At 42.0% G+C, this 20,374-nt stretch overlaps 1 protein-coding gene across 2 annotated transcripts in view; it reads left to right on the forward strand.

Moving 5' to 3' along the window:
• slc38a3b (solute carrier family 38 member 3b) overlaps positions 1-20,374 on the forward strand; it is a 108,050-nt gene extending 87,676 nt beyond the window's left edge. For both annotated transcript variants that reach the window (XM_052018948.1, XM_052018949.1), the window contains exons 13-16: positions 2,373-2,497; positions 5,342-5,486; positions 12,590-12,693; positions 15,412-20,374. In XM_052018948.1, the coding sequence (XP_051874908.1) occupies positions 2,373-2,497; positions 5,342-5,486; positions 12,590-12,693; positions 15,412-15,516 (479 nt within the window). In that variant the 3' untranslated portion in view covers positions 15,517-20,374. The remainder of the gene's footprint in view (positions 1-2,372; positions 2,498-5,341; positions 5,487-12,589; positions 12,694-15,411) is intronic.

Here is a 20,374-nt window from a genome sequence, read left to right on the forward strand (position 1 = left end):
TGCTTATACCTCACGTATGCTACCTTCTTCTCCCTAACAAGTCATTCCACCTCTCTCATCACCCACGGTTCCTTCACCCTGCCATTCCTTCTCTGCCTCACCGGGACATATTTATCCCTAACATCCTGCATAAGATCCCTGAACATCGACCACATCTCCATGGTACATTTTCCTTCACAAAAGAACATCCCAATTTACACTCCCAAGTTCTCTCCTTATAGCCTCGTGAACTTTGGGAAGTTGAAGTCTCCCATTATAACAACCCTGTTATTTTTGCTTCTCTCCAAACACTGCCTGCCAATCTACTCCTCTATATCTCTACTGCTACCGGGGGGCCTATAGAATACTCCTAGTAGAGTAACTGCTCCTTTCTTGTTCCTTAATTCCACCCATACGGACTCTAGAGATGATCCTTCTACAACATCCATCTTTTCCACAGCCGTACCAGTGTCCCTGACCAGTATCGCCACCCCTCCTCCTCTTCTCCCCCCTTCCCTATCCCTCTTAAAACACCGAAAACCAGGAATATTCAATATCCACTCCTCTCCTGACATCAGCCACGTCTCAGTAATAGCCACGATATCATAGTCCCCCATACTTATCCAAGCCCTCAGTTCATCCCCCTTATTCCTGACACTTCTTGCATTTAGGTAAACACACTTCAGTCCATCTACCTTACTACTTTTATAGCCTGTATTCTGCTTCACCTTCCCCAAAGCCTCTCTACCTGTTTCATCTAACTTTTCCCCATTCCCTTCTTCCTCTGACCTACTCCTCCGGTTCCCTTCCCCCTCACAAACTAGTTTCAACCCTCCCAAACCACCCTAGCAAATCTCGCTGCAAGGATATTGGCCCCCTTCTGGTTCGGGTGTAACCCGTTCTCTCTGTACAGGTCCCACCTTCCCGAGAAGAGATCCCAATGATCCAGAAATCTAAAACCCTCCCTCCTGCACCAGCTTCTCAGCCATGCATTTATCTGCCACCTCCTCCTATTCCTGCCTTCACTATCACGTGGCACTGGCAGCAATCCCGAGATTACTACCCTTGAGGTCCTGTTCCTCAATTTTCTGCCTAGCTCCCTGAACTCACTCTTCAGGATCTCATCCCCCTTCCTACCTATGTCGTTGGTGCCAATATGGACCACAACTTCTGGCTGCTCTCTCTCCCGCTCAAGAATCCTGTGGACCCGATCAGTGTCATCCCGGACCCTGGCACCTGGGAGGCAACATACCATCCGGGATCCCACTCATCTTTTTACTTTGAGCTAGTTATAGGACCCATAGGTACTCTCTCACACTGTGGTATTAACCTCATACCTTACTGAGGCAAGAATCATTTCATTAGAGACCACCAATTTTGTTTAACTCAGTTGACATAAATGGTCACTGCAACATCCCCCATCCTCTCTCCCAACTTTCTTTAGCCTCTCTCAATAACTTATTGACTTGCTGTACTTGCTCTTTTGGAACCATTTCTGAACTCTGTGTATCTTCTCATAAATATCCCTGACCAAGACAAAACAGTGCCCTTGCCAATATCTTACAAAGATTCACCACAGCCTAGTTAGTCTTCTATTCTTATGCTCCTCATGCTCCTTAACATTTAATATTAAAAATCAGTCTAGATGTTCGATACTGGAGTTTATTTGGCTATGTATCCCTTGTATATTCATATTTGTGATTGCTAATGTTGCATACAAACATGATGTTAACATAAACCTTGCAATATTAAACATTTCATCAGCCCAATCTAAGATTCTGTGGACTTTAGGTTATATTTCCTTCCCCAGCATTTTCCACAAGTTTCCTGTTTTGTGTATTTTCCTCACAACCACTTTAGCTCAGTATTGACTCCCTACAATACACCCACTGTCTTACCGAGGGAGTGCTGCACTGTGGGGATGGCATCCTTCATGTGGGACCTTGAACAAAAACTCCGTTTCCCTTTTCAGGTGAAGCAAACTGATGCTAAAGCATTACTTCAGAGAAGAACAGGGGAGTTCTCCTTGGTATCCTCCCCAGCAGCTAGTCTTTGGCTCATCTTGCCATAATTATCTGGCCTTTCTCACACTGCTATTTGTGCTATTTTCCTCTCCATAAATTAGCTGCATGCTTACATGCATTTCAAAAGTACATCATAGAGTGTAAAGTACACTGGGATGTCCAGAGGTTGTTAAAGACATTACATAAATGGAATTCTTTTTTCCTATAATTAAGAGCAGGAATTTTAATGAGCCTGGTAAGCTCATTCAAAAATCAGGGCCAGATGTCCATTGTCTGCTTCTATCGACATGGTGTTCATTGTTAGTTTGGGCATGCATTTATATTCCTGTCACAGATCAGAAGGCATGACATTCTGTTTATCCTTTGCAGGAAGAGTTGAACCGGAGATGCTACACACGTACAGTAAAATTGACCCTTTCGACACTGTGATTCTGTGTGTCCGTGTAGCCGTGCTGATTGCAGTCACCCTCACTGTGCCTATTGTACTTTTCCCAGTAAGTGCATGGGTCTCTGCATACTCCAGAATCAATCCTGACAGCTTATTCTACTCTGGCGGAATAAAGTGTTAGAAAAGTTTACTCAAAGCTCATGATTTATGTGATAACTTCTCTGAATGCAATAAATTTTTCTCTCCCCCTTTTTATTATTTCATATTTCATTAGACTGCTGATGGAGGCAATTCGCTCCTTTAAGTCCATGCAAGCATATATGTGTACACACTGAGCACGTTTTCTCATTTACCTAAGCGTAACAACACCCCTTCTCAAATGTTATGCAGTACTGAATCCAAATAGTAGGAATCCTGTGTCACAGAAAAGTAATTTGTTGTCTGTCTCTGGATAGTATCAGGAAGTAGGAAGCCGGCAGAGAAATATAAACCTAACTAATGGATCTTTGCTATTTTACTTTCAGGTTAAAATAGTTTAACCAAAATATCTCTGACAATTTTTTTTTACAAAAGTTAATGATAATCCCACCTCACTGCAAGTCTTTTCTTGCTATAGTTTTCTATATTGCTCTGGAACATATTGCACCGAGGTCCACTTTAGTGAATTGCAAAGTCATCTAATGCTATTTATCATTGCTGGTGAGGTTATCAGAACAAATGAAAATCAAAAACTGCAGATAATGAAAATCTGAAATAAAACAGAAGATACTGGAAAGACTGATGAAAGGTCTTTGACCTCAAACTCTTTCTCTATCCACAGATACTGCCTGACCAGCTGAGTGTTTCCAGCATTTTGTTTTTATAGGAGAATAAATGTTTAATGCATCTAATTATGATCAGAGTAAGCAATAAGCTGTAGCTAAAGATGCAAATGTTTGATTCACTCAGACCAAATCTCTTAGTCTGATTCTTTTTTAATGGAGCAGAAATATTTGACCATTGAAGTAGTGAGCTCAAGTTCGAGCAATGACCAGAGTTTTCTTTATTGTTCATTCTAACACAAGAAATAGAAGCAGGTTATTCATTACCTTGCGCCTGTTCCACATTCAATGTCATACCTGATCTTTTACCTCAGTACCACCTTCCTGCACTAACCCTGTCTCCCTTGATTTCTTTAATATCCCAAAGGTCTCTGCCTTGAATATCCTCCACAGCCCACTTGGGAAGAGAATTCTAATGATTCATTATCCTCTGGGTGAAGTAATTTCTTCTATCTCAGCCTGAATAACCAATCATTATTTTGAGACTATGATCCTATGTGCTGTAATTTTGTTTAATAATTTCTTGTGTGGCACCTTATCGAAAACCTTCTGAGACTCCAAATTTATCATATCCACAATTTTCTGTTAGTTGCAACCTCAAAAACTCATCTCAAAAATGATTTCCTTTTCATCAATTGACATTGCCTCTGGCCGAAACCGTTTTTATTTTCTAAATGCCATGTGATGACTTCTTTAATAATAGATTCCAGTATTTTCCTGACTACTGATGTCAGGCCAACTGGTCTATTGTTCCCTATTTTCTCTCTCCATCCTTAAATAGTGGAGTTAAACTTGCTACCCACCAAACTGTGCAAACCATTATAGAATCTGGAATATTGGAAGATGACAACGAAAGCCTCCACATCTCATAGTCATCTTTTTCAAGACCTTGGGATGCTGGTCATCAGATCGTGGGGATGTATTGGGTTCCTTTCCCTTTAATTTCTCTGCTTTTATTTTATCTAACACTAACTTCATTCAGCTGGTCATTTACTCTCAATCTGTTGCTCTCTGCCATTTGCAGGAGGTCTTGTGTGTCTTCTTCAGTGAAAACAGACCCAAAATATTTGTTTAATTTCTCTGCCATTTCTTATTCCCTAGTGTCTCAATCTATAAGGGATGCACATCGACTTTTGCTAATCTTTGACTTTTCAATCTTGCCAATCTTGACAGACAAACTATAAAATATTTAGGCGAGGAAATTAAGTTTAAGTCACTGGCACTGAACTCATGAGAAAATATCGATCACGGGCTTTACTTACTTCTGCACAGTCTATTCCATGGGCATTGAGGAGACTGAGTGGGTGGGCATGAGTTCAACAGCTAATTGGGTAATTGGTTTATTATTGACACAAATACCGAGATACAGTGAAAAGCTTTTGTTTATGTGCGATCCTGACAGATCATTCCATACATAAGTACACTGAGGTAGAACAAAAGGAAAAAAAACAGAATGCAGAATATAGAGTAACAGTTACAGAGAAAGTGCAGTGCAGGAGGACAAATAAAGTTCAGGGGCCATGACGAGGCAGATTGAAAGATCAATAGTTCATCTTCGTCATATAAGAGTCTAGCCGATACTCTGGCATAGGATAATTGCTGGCAAGCATAGACAAAGTCCTCCCTCTTACTGTTTAGTAGTTATGGGCATCAGAATTCCAGTCAGCATAGCTTTTAGGAACTTAATATCTCTGTGTAATTACAATTGTCCAAACACTTTATGGTATAGAGTGTTGGAATTCCCAATTTAACATCTCACCCCAGGTGGATTTTATTAATAAACTCTGGCACTTGTACGCTGAGATGTGCTTTTGCAAAAACATTAGAGCAAATCTTTAGGATATTTTTATATTTCTGTTACCATAATAATACACTGGTACTGAAAATTTTTGATATGGTAACAGAAATAATCCCAGCCAGCATAAATTTAGTTGATATTATTTGGCTTGAACTTCATGATGATCAGAATACTACAATGGCTTTTAATGTTGCACTGCCACAATTGGTTGGAAAGAATGAATAAAGAGGGAGCAATGGGTGGGGAGGAGGTCAACGTTGCGGGGAAAGAGGCAATGTTGGTATTGCTTGTTAAGTTTTAAAATCATTCCCATATTTTTGTTTGTGTATAGGTGCGTCGTGCCATCCAGCAGATGCTGTTCCAGAACAAACCCTTTAGTTGGCTCAGACACACCATCATTGCTGTCGTTCTTCTGAGTGGCATCAACTTACTGGTTATCTTTGCACCAAACATACTTGACATCTTTGGAATTATCGGTAAGTAGGATGGAGCTCGTTAGCATGATATTTACTTATAATCCCAATTATAAGCAGCAAAATCCAGCAGTTTGAAGGATAACCCATCAATAGACAGCTCAAGATCCTGGGGATTTTGTTTTAAAATAATGAGCAGGGAGATGTGAGGAATATCTTTTTATATGCAGAGAGTAACTATGATCTGGAATGCATTATCTGCAAGGATAGTGGAGACAGAATCAATCAGGACTTTCAAAAGGAATTGGTTGGACACTTGAGGGGAAAGTAATTTGCAAGATTACTGGGATAGAGCAGGTTTATGGGATTGACTAGACTCAATGGACTGAATGGCCTCCTGAGAAATTGCAGTTCCATGAATTTATCGTTCCATTGGTGTACTCCAACAGCTTGACATATTCCCTTCAGAGCTGTTGATGTCCCAACGCTTGCTTTTCACTGAGCTTTCTAACATTCTGACATAAGAATTGTACAAATATAATGTGTCATGACCCGATTGCAACCCAATTTATGAAGCAGTTTTTAATACTTTGACCTGACGATATGCCCCCACACTCTTCTGTGAAAGGCATGAGGCTTTCTGTGGGGAGAGGACATTTTAGTCCGCACTCACGAGTTAGATTAGGCCTTTAAGACTCCTCCAATATACGACTGCCAAGTTTCTCTGAACCTGTGGCCGTGCTGTGACCTTGACCGGAGTAACATGTGATTGATGTCACAGCCTGTGAGTGATCCAAGTGTCAGCATATTTATTATTAGGAAAAGTCAATGGAGCCAGTCTGTGGCCTGAACCTTAGGGCAGTGATCGCAGTGAAGATCAATTTACATACTGTCACTGTGTGACCTGTTATATTTATTTACTCAAGCGTCCCTTCTCCCACACCTCCATGTGACTCATTTTAAAGTAAAACTAAATGTTTGGAACACTCTCTGATTAAGGCACCAAGCGCAGTCATGATACCCCAGCAGTGTTGCCAGATTTACAAAGAAACCCCTTAGCCAAAAACTGGCAGTTTTAATCCAGACTTTATGACTCAGTAGCCTAACAGACAACTCCATGTTCACTTCAATAAGCACGTCACTGACACTGTCCTCCAGCAGTGACCAGGGTGACAGGCAGTGTCTGAACAGTCAAGGCCTGATATATCTGCATAATATTGGCTTAAAAAGAAACTCACTCAAGAGTGAGGGACTTGGACCAAAACTACCCCAATAGTGAACAACCTGGTGCATGTTTATTGCTCTTTCCCACCTGTGTCAGAGGGCAGAGGAGGAGGGGCAAATGACTGAGAATCCTGCTGGTTTTCTCTCCCATGCAAGAAAATCTCACCTTTCTATCGCAACCTTCACACCCCTTCAGAATGTTCAAAGTGCTTTATGTCCAGCGAGGTGTACTTTTGAAGAGAAGCCGCTGTTGTAGTGGTGCAGCAGCCAATGAATGTACAGCAAACATGGTAATTAAAAAAAAACAAACTGCTAGAGGAGCTCAAAAGGTTGAGCAGCACTTGTGGAGGCAGAGGGATGGTCAACGTTTTGGGTCGAGACCTTGCATTAAAATCTTGAATGATAATAATCTGTGGTAGTGGTGCTGAACATTGGCCAGGACACCAGAAATAATTCTTCAATGAAATGGAGACAATGGATTTTTAATGAAGCTCAGATGACGCCTTGGTTTACTGACTCCTCTCAAAGTCAGCAGCCCTATCAGTGCTATCTTGAAAGCAAAGCTAACATCCTGGTGAAAGGGTGACTCACAATTCCAGCTTCATTAGGGCAAACAAGGTGTATTTTGCCATCATTAGGAAAGTAGCTGCTGAGAATGGATCCATTCTTTGATAACTTGTATGTTGTCAGGTCAGAGCTGACCTCCTTTTCTTACAGTGCAGCTGAATGCCAACATGGAGTTCCTGCTCACCATGAAGTAGCTGCCATTGTGTATTGTTAACGATGCAGATGTTATTTTTGTAGCCATGCTCATCCTTGGGATTTGGGACACAGTCAGTGGTGACAGGATATCCTCTGCATCCACCTGACAGAACAGACAGGTCCACAGATTAAGTTGGAAGGATGCCACCTCCAACAGTGCAGCACCCCTTCACTACTGCACTGGAGTATCAGCTAGACTTTTGTGCAATAGACACCACAGCCATTACAACGTGCACTAGCGGAGAGAGCCATCCCCGGATACAAAATCGCCCTTTCTTCTGCTGCTTCCTGCTCAGCACTGACAGTTGGATGTGGTCCGCAATTGCATCTGGAGCTGGAACAAGCTGCCAGAGGAAGTGGTTAAGGCAGGTACAATGACAGCATTTAAAAGACTCTTGGACAAGTACATGGATAGGAGAGGTTTAGAAGGATATGAGCTAAATGCCAGCAAGTGAGATTAACTTAGATGGGCATCTTGGTTGGCATGGACGAGTTGGGCCAAAGGATCTGTTTCCGTGCTGTATTACTCTATGACTCTGACTGATGGAAGACAATTTAATGCTGCGATGTGCTCTTTTATTGGGGAAGTGACACTAACCAGATTGCCCTTCCGAGTCTGTGTGGACTCTTCTGTAGGTGGATTGACCTGCTTCAATGACTTTGCAATGAGATGCATTGATGGAGGAAAAATATGCTTCAATTGAAAGAATATCATCTGATCGACAAAACTATGTGCACAGTCAAATATGGAAACTCTTGTGGGTAGCAACACTTCTGTAGATGTTATTTCCTATAATATTTTCATCATCACAGTTGTTTCATAGTTGTTAAACATTTCCCCCTATTTCAGTGCAAGTGATACCAAAAAAGGTCTGCTGCTGTGTACCACTCCATGTGTAGAATTGGTAGTAGTGTATATATTCCTCTGAACACAGTAGAAAGGTGCCAAGATCATTTCTGCTTTCAGTGAATGCTACATTTGGAACAGAGCTAGGAAGTGTTTCACATCACATCAGTCGGAAGCCACATCTGCATTATATTAGTGTACAGTTGTTTAACGGTCTAGTGAGAACAATTGGGTTAGGTCATACACTGGCTCAACCATGTAACATCAAGGAATTTTTTTCAGTTTCGAGAAAGGAGATCTTAGTAAATTGGTGATACACGCAAACTAACCCTCTGAAGACGTTACCTCAGATTTTCCACAATGTGGCCTGCTTTATTTATAAAAAAAATTGACCAAACTGCGTTGTGATGCTGTCATCAATGAGCTGGACCCCACTCAGTAGGCAGTGGAGTCGGTCAGAGATCCATTAAAGCTGCTGTGCTGGTGATGCAGACATCAGCCTAGGGGATGGAGGTACTGACATTTCGGCTAGCTTTCCATTAGTGCAGCTCTGCTTCCTGTTGTGTTAAGAAATGGTTCCAGGCCAGTTTCTCTGACTGTTATTTAATCAAGCTCTGACAAAGGAACCTGAGCCTCAAAGGGAAGTTTAACAGTTGCTGTACAATCCAAATGAAAAGGGAATGACAGCACCTAAAAGATGGATTAATATTCTTTGGTGGTATCTTGGTTAGATAAAAGGCACACATTATGGTGACTTATAACCTTGTAAGCTGAGCAAACTGCTATATGTTTACAGTTAAACAGACACAAAACCTCAGGGAGGTGTTGCTATGCTCCTGGATTTGTCAGCTTAGAAGTCAATACTGTGCACAGAGAGAATAGGAAGTTTTAAGAAGTTCTTTAGTCTGAAGTACTTTGAATTATTCAGTCTCTCAAAGTTAAAGTAGGGGCAGCACGGTAGCGTAGCGGTTAGCGTAACGCTATTACAGCACTAGCGATAGGGGTTCAATTCCCGCCGCTGTCTGTAAGGAGTTTGTACGTTCTCCCCGTGTCTGTGTGGGTTTCCTCCGGGTGCTCCGGTTTCCTCCCACGTTCCAGAGACATACGGGTAGGTTAACGTGGGTGTAATTGGGCGGCGCAGGCTTGTTGGGCCGGAAGGGTCTGTTGCCGTGCTGTATAAATGAAGTTTTAAAACCTATTATCTTGACCTGCTGCTTGTTAGTTTCTGTGCTTTACACTACTCACTCGGATGCTCTTATGATTCATAGGAAACTATACCACAGCACTTGCAAAGTGGATAGCATCACACACATGCTACATTTATAACCTAATTGAAGTTTGAATTTGGAGTCAGGGCCTAACATGACATGGGAACAGGGAGAAAGCAGATGCAGTGATGTGGATGTAGTGTGGCGGTATATGGTTTAGTGGGAGGTTGTCTGCTCTGGTTGGGGAGGGGTTATATGGTCTAGTGTAGTAATGTATGGTCCAGTATTTGGGTGTATGGTTTAATGCAGTGATGTATGGTCTGGTGTGGTAATGTAGAATCAGATTTATTATCACCGACTTATATGACTTGAAATTTGTTGTTTTGTGGCAGCAGTACAATACAAAAACATAAAAATTACTATAAATTACAAAAATAAATAAATATTGCAGGAATAAAGGAATAATGAGGTCGTGTTCATGGGTTCATGGACCGTTCAGAAATCTGATGGAAGGGAAGAAGCTGTTTCTGAACCTTTGAGTGTGGGTCTTCAGGCTCCTGTACCTCCTCCCTAATGGTAGTAACGAGAAGAGGGCATGTCCCGGGTGGTGAGGATCCTTTGTGATGGATGCCTCCTTCTTGAGACACCGCCTCTTGAAGATGTCCTTGATGGTGCGGAAGGTTGTGCCCATGATGGAGCTGGCTGAGTCTACAACCCTCTGCAGCCTCTTGCGATCCTGTGCATTGGACCCTCCCTACCAGGCTGTGATACAACCAGTCAGAACACTCTCCACCACCATACATCTAGAGAAACTTGTAAGAATCTTTGGTGACATACCGAATGTCCTCAAACTAATGAAATAGTGCCTTCTTCATGATTGCATCAATGTGTTGGGCTCAGGATAGATCCTCCGAGATATTGATGCCCAGGAACTTGAAGCTGCTCACACTTTCCATCGCTGACCCCTCAATGAGGACTGATGTGTGTTCTCCCGACTTCCCCTTCTCCACAATCAATTGCTTGGTCTTGCTGATGTTGAGTGGGAGGTTGTTGTTGCGACACCACTCAACCAGCCGATCTATCTCACTCCTGTCTGCCTTCTCATCGCCATCTGAGATTCTGCCAACAACAGTGGTGTCATCGGCGAATTTATAGATGGTGTTTGAGCTGTGCCTAAGCACACAGTCATGAGTGTAGGGAGAGTAGAGCAGTAGGCTAAGCACGCATCCTTGAGGTGCGCCTGTGTTGATTGTCAGCGAGGAGATATTACTACCGATCCGCACTGACTGTGGTCTCCCGATAAGGAAGTTGAGGGTCCAGTTGCAGAGGGAGGTTTGGAAGCCCAGGTTTTGAAGCTTGCTGATTAGTACTGTGAGGATGATGGTGTTGAATGCCGAGCTGCAATCGATATATGGTCTAATATGGTGAAGTATATTCTAATATGATGATGTGTAGTCTAATATGGTGAAGTATGGTCAAATATGTTGATGTATAGTCTAATGTGATGACATATAGTCTATTGTCTAATATGGTCATGTGTAGTCTAATATTGTGATGTAAGAGTCAAATATGGCAATATATAGTCTTATATGGTGATGTATGGTCTATGGTCCAGTGTGGTGATGTATAGTCTAATATGGTGATGTCTGGTCTATGGTCTAGTTTGGTGATGTATAGTCTAATATGGTGATGTCTGGTCTATGGTCTAGTTTGGTGATATACAGTATAGTCTATTGCCTGGTGTGGTGATATATGGTCTAACATGGTGACGTGTGGTCTGTGGTCTAGTTTGGTGATATATGGTCGTGCGGTGACATATGTCTGGCATTGGGAAATGTAGGCTTAAGTTGGGATCTATAGTCTAGAGTGGAAATGTACGGTGTAATATGGCTTGTTATTGATCACTGGTGAAGAATGTTGATCTTGTGCCATCATGGATTGCCTTGCATAATGTTAAACGGTTGAAGCATTGAAAGGGACTCTGTTGTATGGTAGATTGTACTTGTCACTTGGATCTGAGACCAGCAAATGCTGCAGGAAAGGGTGAGAGAGATGAATCTGTGTTTACCTGGGGCGCACTGAGCCTTGGCTCTGCCACCAATTGGGACTGGAGTGGTGAGTTAGAAGTGCGCCTACAAGGAGAAGATGTAATAGCTTGAGTAAATTGAAACCACATGTGGTTTAATTTGGAAACACTTGGGCCCATTGATAAGTCTCCTTGTAATAACTTAATAGGATTTTTTTTGATGTGTATAGTTACATTACACATCTCTTGGCTCACTCAGAAACCCTAAAACACTCTTTGTAACCCACAGCAACCTATCTTATAAGAAACAACTGTATAATTCTGGCCCCTGGGGAGAGAGAGTGTCTGTGAGGGAGGATTTGTAGCTGCAGAACTGTGATAACCAGATGTAACCAGAATGAAAAATATTGCATGGAAAATTATTTACTTGGATCGTTCTGGGTGCCTGGCATTCATTTCCTCCCTTCTCAGTCTCCCCAACACCTTGTGATAAGTCTAGACTGATGCTGGTATCAGCCAGCTCTATGACACACCAGGAAGTTTGTTCACTATCTGCCAGGCCTCCCCCAGCTGCGCAGAGATATTGGGCACACCTTAAGCCAGTAAATAAATATTGAGGAAATGGTGCTGTTTGGGATGGAATTCTGATGTGTTGCCAGAGGTGTATTAATGCTTTTGCATAGACCAGATGATGGGAAGTCAGGTCATAAAACAGCTGCTGCAGGTCTTGGACATAGCAGCTGTTATCAGTAACCCAAACAGACCAGAACCACAGGGGGTGGCAGCCTGCTCATCTCCCTTTTTCTGGAGTATTGACGGTGGGTTAGACCTCCTTGGAACTTCTACATTGAACAGCCAGGGCAGGAATTGCACCCCCTTGTGAAGTAATGGTGAAAAAACCTGAAGTTGGTAGGTTTCTCATTCCCTGGAGTTGGCACTTGTTTATTAAGTCCTTGCATTAAAACAAAATCACAACAAAATATAAACTACGGCCAAATAAATAATGTGCAAGAGAAAGGGTTGTTTATAAAGATCTGCAAATCATGTGTATCTGAAGGCCAAGTTGTGTACTGATGGTTATTGGTTTCTCTTTCATCAGGTGCTACTTCTGCCCCGTGTTTAATTTTCATCTTCCCAGCTGTATTCTACATACGCATAATGCCAAAAGAAGAGGAGCCCATGTGCACACTTCCAAAAATCCTGGTGGGTCTTGCAAAATTTAAGTGAAAAAAAAATATATGCCAAAGCTAATGTACAGAGGGATCTTGGGGTCCAAGTCCATACCTCCCTGAAAGTGGCAACGCAAATAGAGTGGTAAAGAAGGCGTATGGCATGCTTGCCTTCATTGCTTGGGTCATAGGGTATAATGGACAGGAAGTCATGTTGCAGTTATATAAAACTTTGGTTAGGCCGGTTGCCCCATTACAGGAAGGATGTGGAGACTTTGGAGAGGATTCAGAAAAGGTTTACTAGGATACTGCCTGGATTAGAGAGTATTAGTTATTAGGAAAGGTTGGACAAACTTCAAGTGTTTTCTCTGGAGCCTCGGAGGCTGAGGGGAGACCTGATGGAAGTTAGTAAAATTATGAGAGGCATAGAGAGAGTAGACAGACAGAATCTTTTTCCCAAGGTGGAAATGTTGAATACTAGAGGGCATAGCTTTAAGGTGAAAGGTGGAAAGTTTAAAGAGGATGTGCGGAGCAAGTCTTTTTTACACAGAAAATGGTAGGTGCCTGGAATGTGTTGCCAGGGGTGGTATTGGAAGCAGATACAATCGAGGTGTTCAGGAAACTTTTAGATAGGCAGGGAATGGAGAGATAGTGATCATTGTGCAGGCAGAAGGGATTAGTATAATTTGACATGCTCAGCACAGACATTGTGGGCTGAAGGGCCTGTTCCTGTGCTGTACTGTTCTATGTTCTAGGAAATAATGTGTTCTCCTCGATTGCCAGTTTAACAACACCCACTATGTAGTTATATTAAACTAATACTGAGCAGAGTGGGAGAGGTTTCAAAGACATCATTGTTATGGCAGAAATGCCATTAATATTGCAGACTTAGGGCTGAATTTTCCAGGAGTGCGGATTCAGCACTGGAGGCCAGTTGAGGTGAGGGTTACACCCACTGGCAATCCACAATCCCTCTCCTGGGTTGGGGCTCATTAACAGTGAACAGTGGGCTTGCAGGGGTATTGCCGGCACACAGAAATTGCCTAACACTGTCAGGAACGCAAATGGGCACCACTGCAATGGAACATTTGCTTCAATGGCAAGGGAAGGGGGAGCTAATGTTAAAGGGGTAGATGCGCCCTCTAGGTTTTTTGGAATTTTTAGTTAATGGGTTCCACATGTTACAGTGAAATACACAAAAAAAAATCCACATCCTGCTTCATTTAAGGGAATTGAGCCCCTTAGTCAATAGTTTTCATCTTAAATCATGATTCAAATGTGCACAAGATGAGCTACAGTGCCTCCTACCCAAGGGTGACATTGAACTGCAGCCTCTGTTACGTAGGTAAACAACATGCATGCGGTCCAGGCACTGGAATATAGAACTGCTTTATAGTCTCAGACAGGAACACACTGCTGCCTTATGCTCAGTTACCGTGTGCATACAGGATCCAACACTGAGGCACAAAGTTGCAATTCAGAAACGTAGGTTATCTCCCCATTTTTAACTGGAATATGTAACGTCTGTGAGTCAAACATGCGCTTGTGCATTATGGTTATCGATGTCGTACCCTTTAGATTGTGCGTACGTACAACAGAGTCTGTGGCAATTAGCAGCGTCAGAAAGAGATGCGTTAAGCTAGGCATGAAGGAGCCAGTTTAAAGACATTGGATTTTAATCAGAGAAACTTGGAGGGAAATGTGTTTATAATTGGACTCCACGCCAAGATGCAGTGATGGTACCACGCATGCTGCAATGACTGGGCACTTGTCAATCATCACTCTGAGGACAGAGTAAACATTTGTTGTTTTCTGTACACTGATCAAGACAGAGCGAGAACCAGTATGAACAGAGCATAGCTTATTCCTTGGCATAGCTGTCCAAATCCGATACAGACATCCATCTCAAATGAGCAGTCTACCTTTATGGTCCTTTGCTCCTTCCTCTCACTGGCTCCTTGCTGAAGTAACCAATAGAAATGTAACACAGCTTGTACGAACTGACTGGCTGCTGTTATATGGGGCTTTAGGAGAAATAAACGTTGAGTGGAGGAGAGGAGATGAGGTGACCTTTGTGCTGGTTTGGAATCCACTGCCTGGAAGGGTGCAGGAGACAGATTTGCTGGCAGCTTTCAAATAAGCCACCCATTAGAACATAGAACAGTACAGAATAGGAACAGGCCCTTCAGCCCACGATGTCTGTGCCAAACACGATGCTGAATTAAACTAAATCCCTTCTGCCTGCACATGATCCACATCCCTCCATTCCCTGTGTATTCATGTGTCTTAACAGACTCTTAAATGCCACTATCGTATCCACCTTCCACCACTTCCCCCAGCAGCCCATTCCAGGCACCTATCACTCTCCGTGTATAAAAAAAAACTTGCCCTGCACATCTTCTTTAAACTTTCCTCTTCTCACCTTAAATACATGTCCTCTACCCTGGGAAGAAGATATCTCTGCTTATAAAGGAATAATATGTGTAGGCCCACTGGGGTAGAGCAGGGGAGGGCTAATAAAGAAACAAGGGACTCAAAGACCTATATTATATAGTTGCCTATAACATAAGGCAAAACCGGGCCATTTGGCCCACATGGTTGGACTTAATCACTGTAGATGTGGCGGTGTATTCCAATGTCTTTTCCCAAGTGCCAGCTACCCAACCCCTTGCCCATTGACTGCAGGCATCTCTGTAACTTGTGAGATTTTCCCTATGTTAATCACATCGTGTTCTCCTGTTTTTTCTCGCAGGCTGCTTGTTTTGCAGGCCTGGGCTTTCTCTTCATGATCATGAGTCTGAGCTTCATCATCATCGACTGGTCCACGGGAGGCAAGAACATAAACGGAGGCCACTAGATGATGGAGTGCCTTGTCCACTGAAAGCCAAGTGCCCCCCTCACCCTCAATGAGCAAGACCATTGCTGTAGAAAATGGCTGATAAACCCAGTATGCATGCTGAACCTGCCATAATGAGATACATGTACAAACACTGCACATATATATAGTTTTGCATACCAGCAATTTTTATACTGTGTTACTGTATAGTAAGGAGTTGATGCAAACACTTCACATGAAACTTTATAAAACCACACCATTTCTAAGTTATTTTGTATAGAGCTAGGGCAGAGGTGACATTCTCAGTGTTAAAACCTGTGAATAGTGCAGGGGCACGTGTGTTCAACTGGGCTCTGAACTGAGGATCTTAGGTTTACTTGGGTGGGTGGGGAGGGCTCTTGTTTTTTTATATATGTATTTTATATTGCGCTCCTTTGACACAGTTGATTGCTATGTGGCCCCATTGTTAAAGGTGGTTCAGAAGATTACAAACAAAAAAGATTTCAAACTGCCATACACTGTTTCCATGTCCAAACTCCTAAGTGCTGTGTGCACTTTTCATAGTTCTGTTGTAGATAGCAGTGTTGTGCTGCATTTTGTTGCCTGAACAATTAATATTTCTCTGTTTGAAACAAAAACCTCTGTTTCAGAAGGTTAAATGCATTACATGGTATTGTGTAGAGCCAATCATGCTGAAGGCAGTTTCCCAGTCTAAGCTAAGGGAGCCAGTCTCAGCCAGGGAGGGAGTTGGGTTTGTAGGGTAGGAAGGAGCATAAAAGCCAGACAGGATTCCACTATCCAGAGCTCTCCTGCTTGAGGCATAAGTGTTGTAACAGTAAGCACAAGTGCTATTGTTTTGCCTCCCTGTTCCTGACTCATTTATACTCCTGAGTAAAGAAGAGCCATATAGGTGGAGGTCACCTATCAATCTGTACCCTGATATGTCACGTGTAAATATTTTTCAGTTGATTTAGAGATAGAGCAGATCAGTAGAGCACTTTTGATGAATGCGCTGTTTTGTACCGGCTGTACCTTGAGAGGAAAAACGTCCTGTTACAAACCACAGAGCTATCTCTAAGCCTTCAGCTCACAGACATTCTGAGCTCAGCGTTTGGTCACGACAATCTTACAAAGCACTAGTTCCATGGTAAAGTTTGTGAAACAAATGATTATTTTCTGCTTGCCATTTTAACAGCATCAACTCGCCATCAGAGACATGGCTTCCAGGTCGCTGCTTTATTTAATTTGTAAAACCTTCCCATAACCTGTTGAAGCTTGCCACTGTGCTGTGCTCTTGTTTGGGAGACCAGGGTTGAAATCCTGATGACTGCTTCTGCAAGGTGAGTTATTTCAGCAACATACACTGGATTGTTTGCATCGCATCTCAAGCTGAGAATGCAAGCATTTTCACCCACGGCTTTCCCACCGCCAACCCTACTTCAACACAGATTCTGGAGGGTGATGTACCTTGCACAGTACCCAACACAGAATGGATGCTGGCATGGGAAAAGCAAATGAAGCTTTCGTCAATTTATCTGATGTCACACAAGGAGAAGGAAGTACCTGGATGATTTCCCTGTAGTCATTGTGAAGGCATGGGACTGCTGGAAACTCTGCAACAGTGTTCCTTCCCCTGTGTGGGACCAATCACAGTGCCGACCCATCAGCAAAGCAGCCCAGAGCGGTGGGAAGGTGGGACAACCCATTAAGTCCATCAGACAGGTCACCCCATTCATCAGGAAAGTTCACCCCATCAGGAATGCAGAGTATCCTGGATAGCTTCCCAGAGATGGAATACCACCTGTTTGCAGGATGTATTGATTGGGGGGAGAGGATGGATTCAACAAAGAAAAAACACATTTATACGAATAAAGATTTATTTTTATTAAACTCTAAACATTTCAAATGAAAGGAGTGGGAAGAAGTCATGTACTAATGACTTTAATGATTTAATTCACTGTCTCTTTTTTAATAATTAAATATAATGTCCTTTCTCATGAACTTAACCATGTACTTATAATACTGCAAATGTGCCCCATGGACCCAACCTTGTATGTTGGTTTCTTAACATCTCAGAGCATTTATAAAATAATAATTCTGGGGACAATGAATAGAAATGGTTTATTTGGTGAAAACAATATTTACAGCTTTGTTTAAATAAAATTTGCATTTTATTTTTGGTTTGTGCTATAATATACAATATTGATTTGTTTTATTAGATTGCGCTATCATATTTAGAAATGAAGCTTCTCAGATTCCCTTACACAGTATTTATATTTTATTAAATGTATAATTTTAATTTAATAGAAAATAAAAAGAATTAAAGATTTTTAATATTTAATGTTCTGCTTGGCAGTGGAAAAGATCAGGGTGTGTGAGAAAAATGTTCTGCATGACTGCTAAATTAACACAAGCTATTTGTGTCCTGTATTAGTCCTCTGCAATACAATGTAAGCCATAACGCAAAACCTGCCTGATTGTGTAGTAATCCACGCAAGATGTGTGTCATTGGGTATATTGGAGGGGGCACTAAAATATGTCATAGCATCTAAGTTGACATGTTCCACTTACCCAGCTCATGTGAGTTTGGGTCTCATTCAACTTTTGCAAGTGAACAGCTCCAACTCAAAACCCTCAATACTCTCTTTCTGATGCACTTGTGTGTTAAGTCCTCAATCTTCAATTTTCCAATGTGTCAAGACATTTCCCACTGTTCCATTAGTGTGCCGGCCACTCCCTCCTGTTTTCCAGTCTCCAACCCATAAAGGTATCTCTCAGCTTCAACTATTCAGTATGCCCATCTTTAATTATATGGTTTTCTCCTCTTGCTTTTTGATTTGTTTCTTGGGCATTGATTCATCAATGTATTCAGCCTTGCCAATAACCTCTGAGACAAAAGCCTGAGGATCCAAGTGTCCCATTGTAGATACTGGGCTGACAGAGCATTGTTGAGGGAACGCTGCAATGTTAGAAGTACTATCTTTCAGAAGAGCCACCAGACCAAGGTCTGGGCTGACGTATAAAAGGTCTCCTGATACTATTTTCAAAGCAGTGTGCTGACTGCCGGTATTTATTCTTCAGCCAAGATCACTGAAAAACAAATTATCTGTTTGTTATCTCATTGCTGATTGTGGAATTTTGCCAAGTGCAACGTGACTGCCATGGTTCCTAGATTCAAATTCGAAAGCATTTTATCTGCTGCAAAGCTGCTGAGAATGTGTAGGGTGCTGTATAAATATATTTTGTTTATTCCTCCACTTCTAATGTGGAGCATCTCAGCTACAATCCTAAAGGGATCTTCCTCATCCATGTAGTGAGTCTTGAATCTTTCAGTGTTTGCCGCTTCTACATTTTGTTGTTGGGGGTCTGAGGTCAATTTCCAGTACTAAATTTGACCATTGGAACCTGTAAGTGTTCCCTATGTTGTCAACTAACTTCTCGCCCTATTTTCAAATTACTTCCTAAGGTTATATTTAAATGAACATTTGGTTTCTGATTGGGGATGTACTCCCTCTTGCCAATGGACACCCTCAGATTTCAAAAGTGATTACCAGCCCTGCTCTCTAATTCCCCACTGTTCCTCTGATTGGCTGTTAAAGCAGGTGGAAATGTTCCACCATAGAGACAAAAGCTTCTCCTTGCTCTTATGATCACCTGCTAACTAGTGGGACTAGCTTGGTCAGCATGGACCAGTTGGGCTGAAGGGCCTGTTTCTGTGCTGTATGACTCCATCTGCTCCTGAGACTGAAGTAAAAAACTGGATGGTTTCAATCTTGAGTCATTTGCATTCATGTGATGCCTTCTACATTACTTTAGAACTAATAAGTATCTGTGAGATGTAGTCACTGTTGAAATGTTGGAAGCACAGCAACTAGTTTGCATGGAAACAAGTTCCACAAAGAATAATGTGATAATAATCAGAAAATTTGATGTTCAGATGTAAATCAAGGGGTAAATATTAGCCAAGACTTGGATAATTCCCCTTCTCTCCAAAGGGACTGCAATGGCATCTTTTATATATACCTGGGCAAGCAGGTGGGGTTTTGCTCTAACATCTCATCCACAAGACATCACCATCAATAGTCCACTATTGCACTGGACACTCAGCTTATATTCTTATGCTCAAGCCTTGGAATCCTTTGATTCTTCTTAGGATGGCACGGTTGTATCGTAGGTGCAGAGCTCCAATGACCCAGATTTGATCCAGACCAACTTTTTCCCCTGTGACCATATGGGCTTCTTCTGGGTGCTCAAGTTTCTTCTCACATCCTAAGATGTGATGGTAGGTTAGTTAACCACTACAATGACCTTTTAGTGTAATTGAGTGGCAGGAGAATCGAAGGGAGTTGACGGGCATGTAAGAAGGAATAGATTACAGGAGAAAGGAACAGAAGGCATCGCTCCAAGAGCCAGTGTAAACATGTTGGGCTGAATGGCCTCCTTCTATGCCATAACAGAATACAAGATTCAATAGTGAGTAGCACAACTAACACTGCCTGAACTCCAATTCCTCCTAAAGGATTTGTGTACAACACACAGCTGCAAGGTGCTGGGATTGGGGAGGGATATTAATTGGAAAAAGCAGTTGTGTGTTGATTTGTGACTATATACTAAATGAAGAGGAGTTTAATTTAAAAAGTTAACTTCTGTGAACGTTTGAGGTAATATTGGTTTATGCGTTTCATCAAAAGGTGATACTTTGATGTTAAGTGGAGAAAGAAACATCTTTTAAAAGAATGTATTTTATTGCCTCCTTAGTTCCAGAGTTTTGGTTCAGTCTGCTTGTTTGAGACCTGAGCATTCTGTGACTATTGAAGTCGAGTGGATCTGTAATGTGTATGAACAGGAAACCATAAATATTAAACAATTTAAAACCTAA

The sequence above is a fragment of the Pristis pectinata genome, chromosome 6 (assembly GCF_009764475.1).
Source record: "Pristis pectinata isolate sPriPec2 chromosome 6, sPriPec2.1.pri, whole genome shotgun sequence".
NCBI lineage: Eukaryota > Metazoa > Chordata > Chondrichthyes > Rhinopristiformes > Pristidae > Pristis > Pristis pectinata.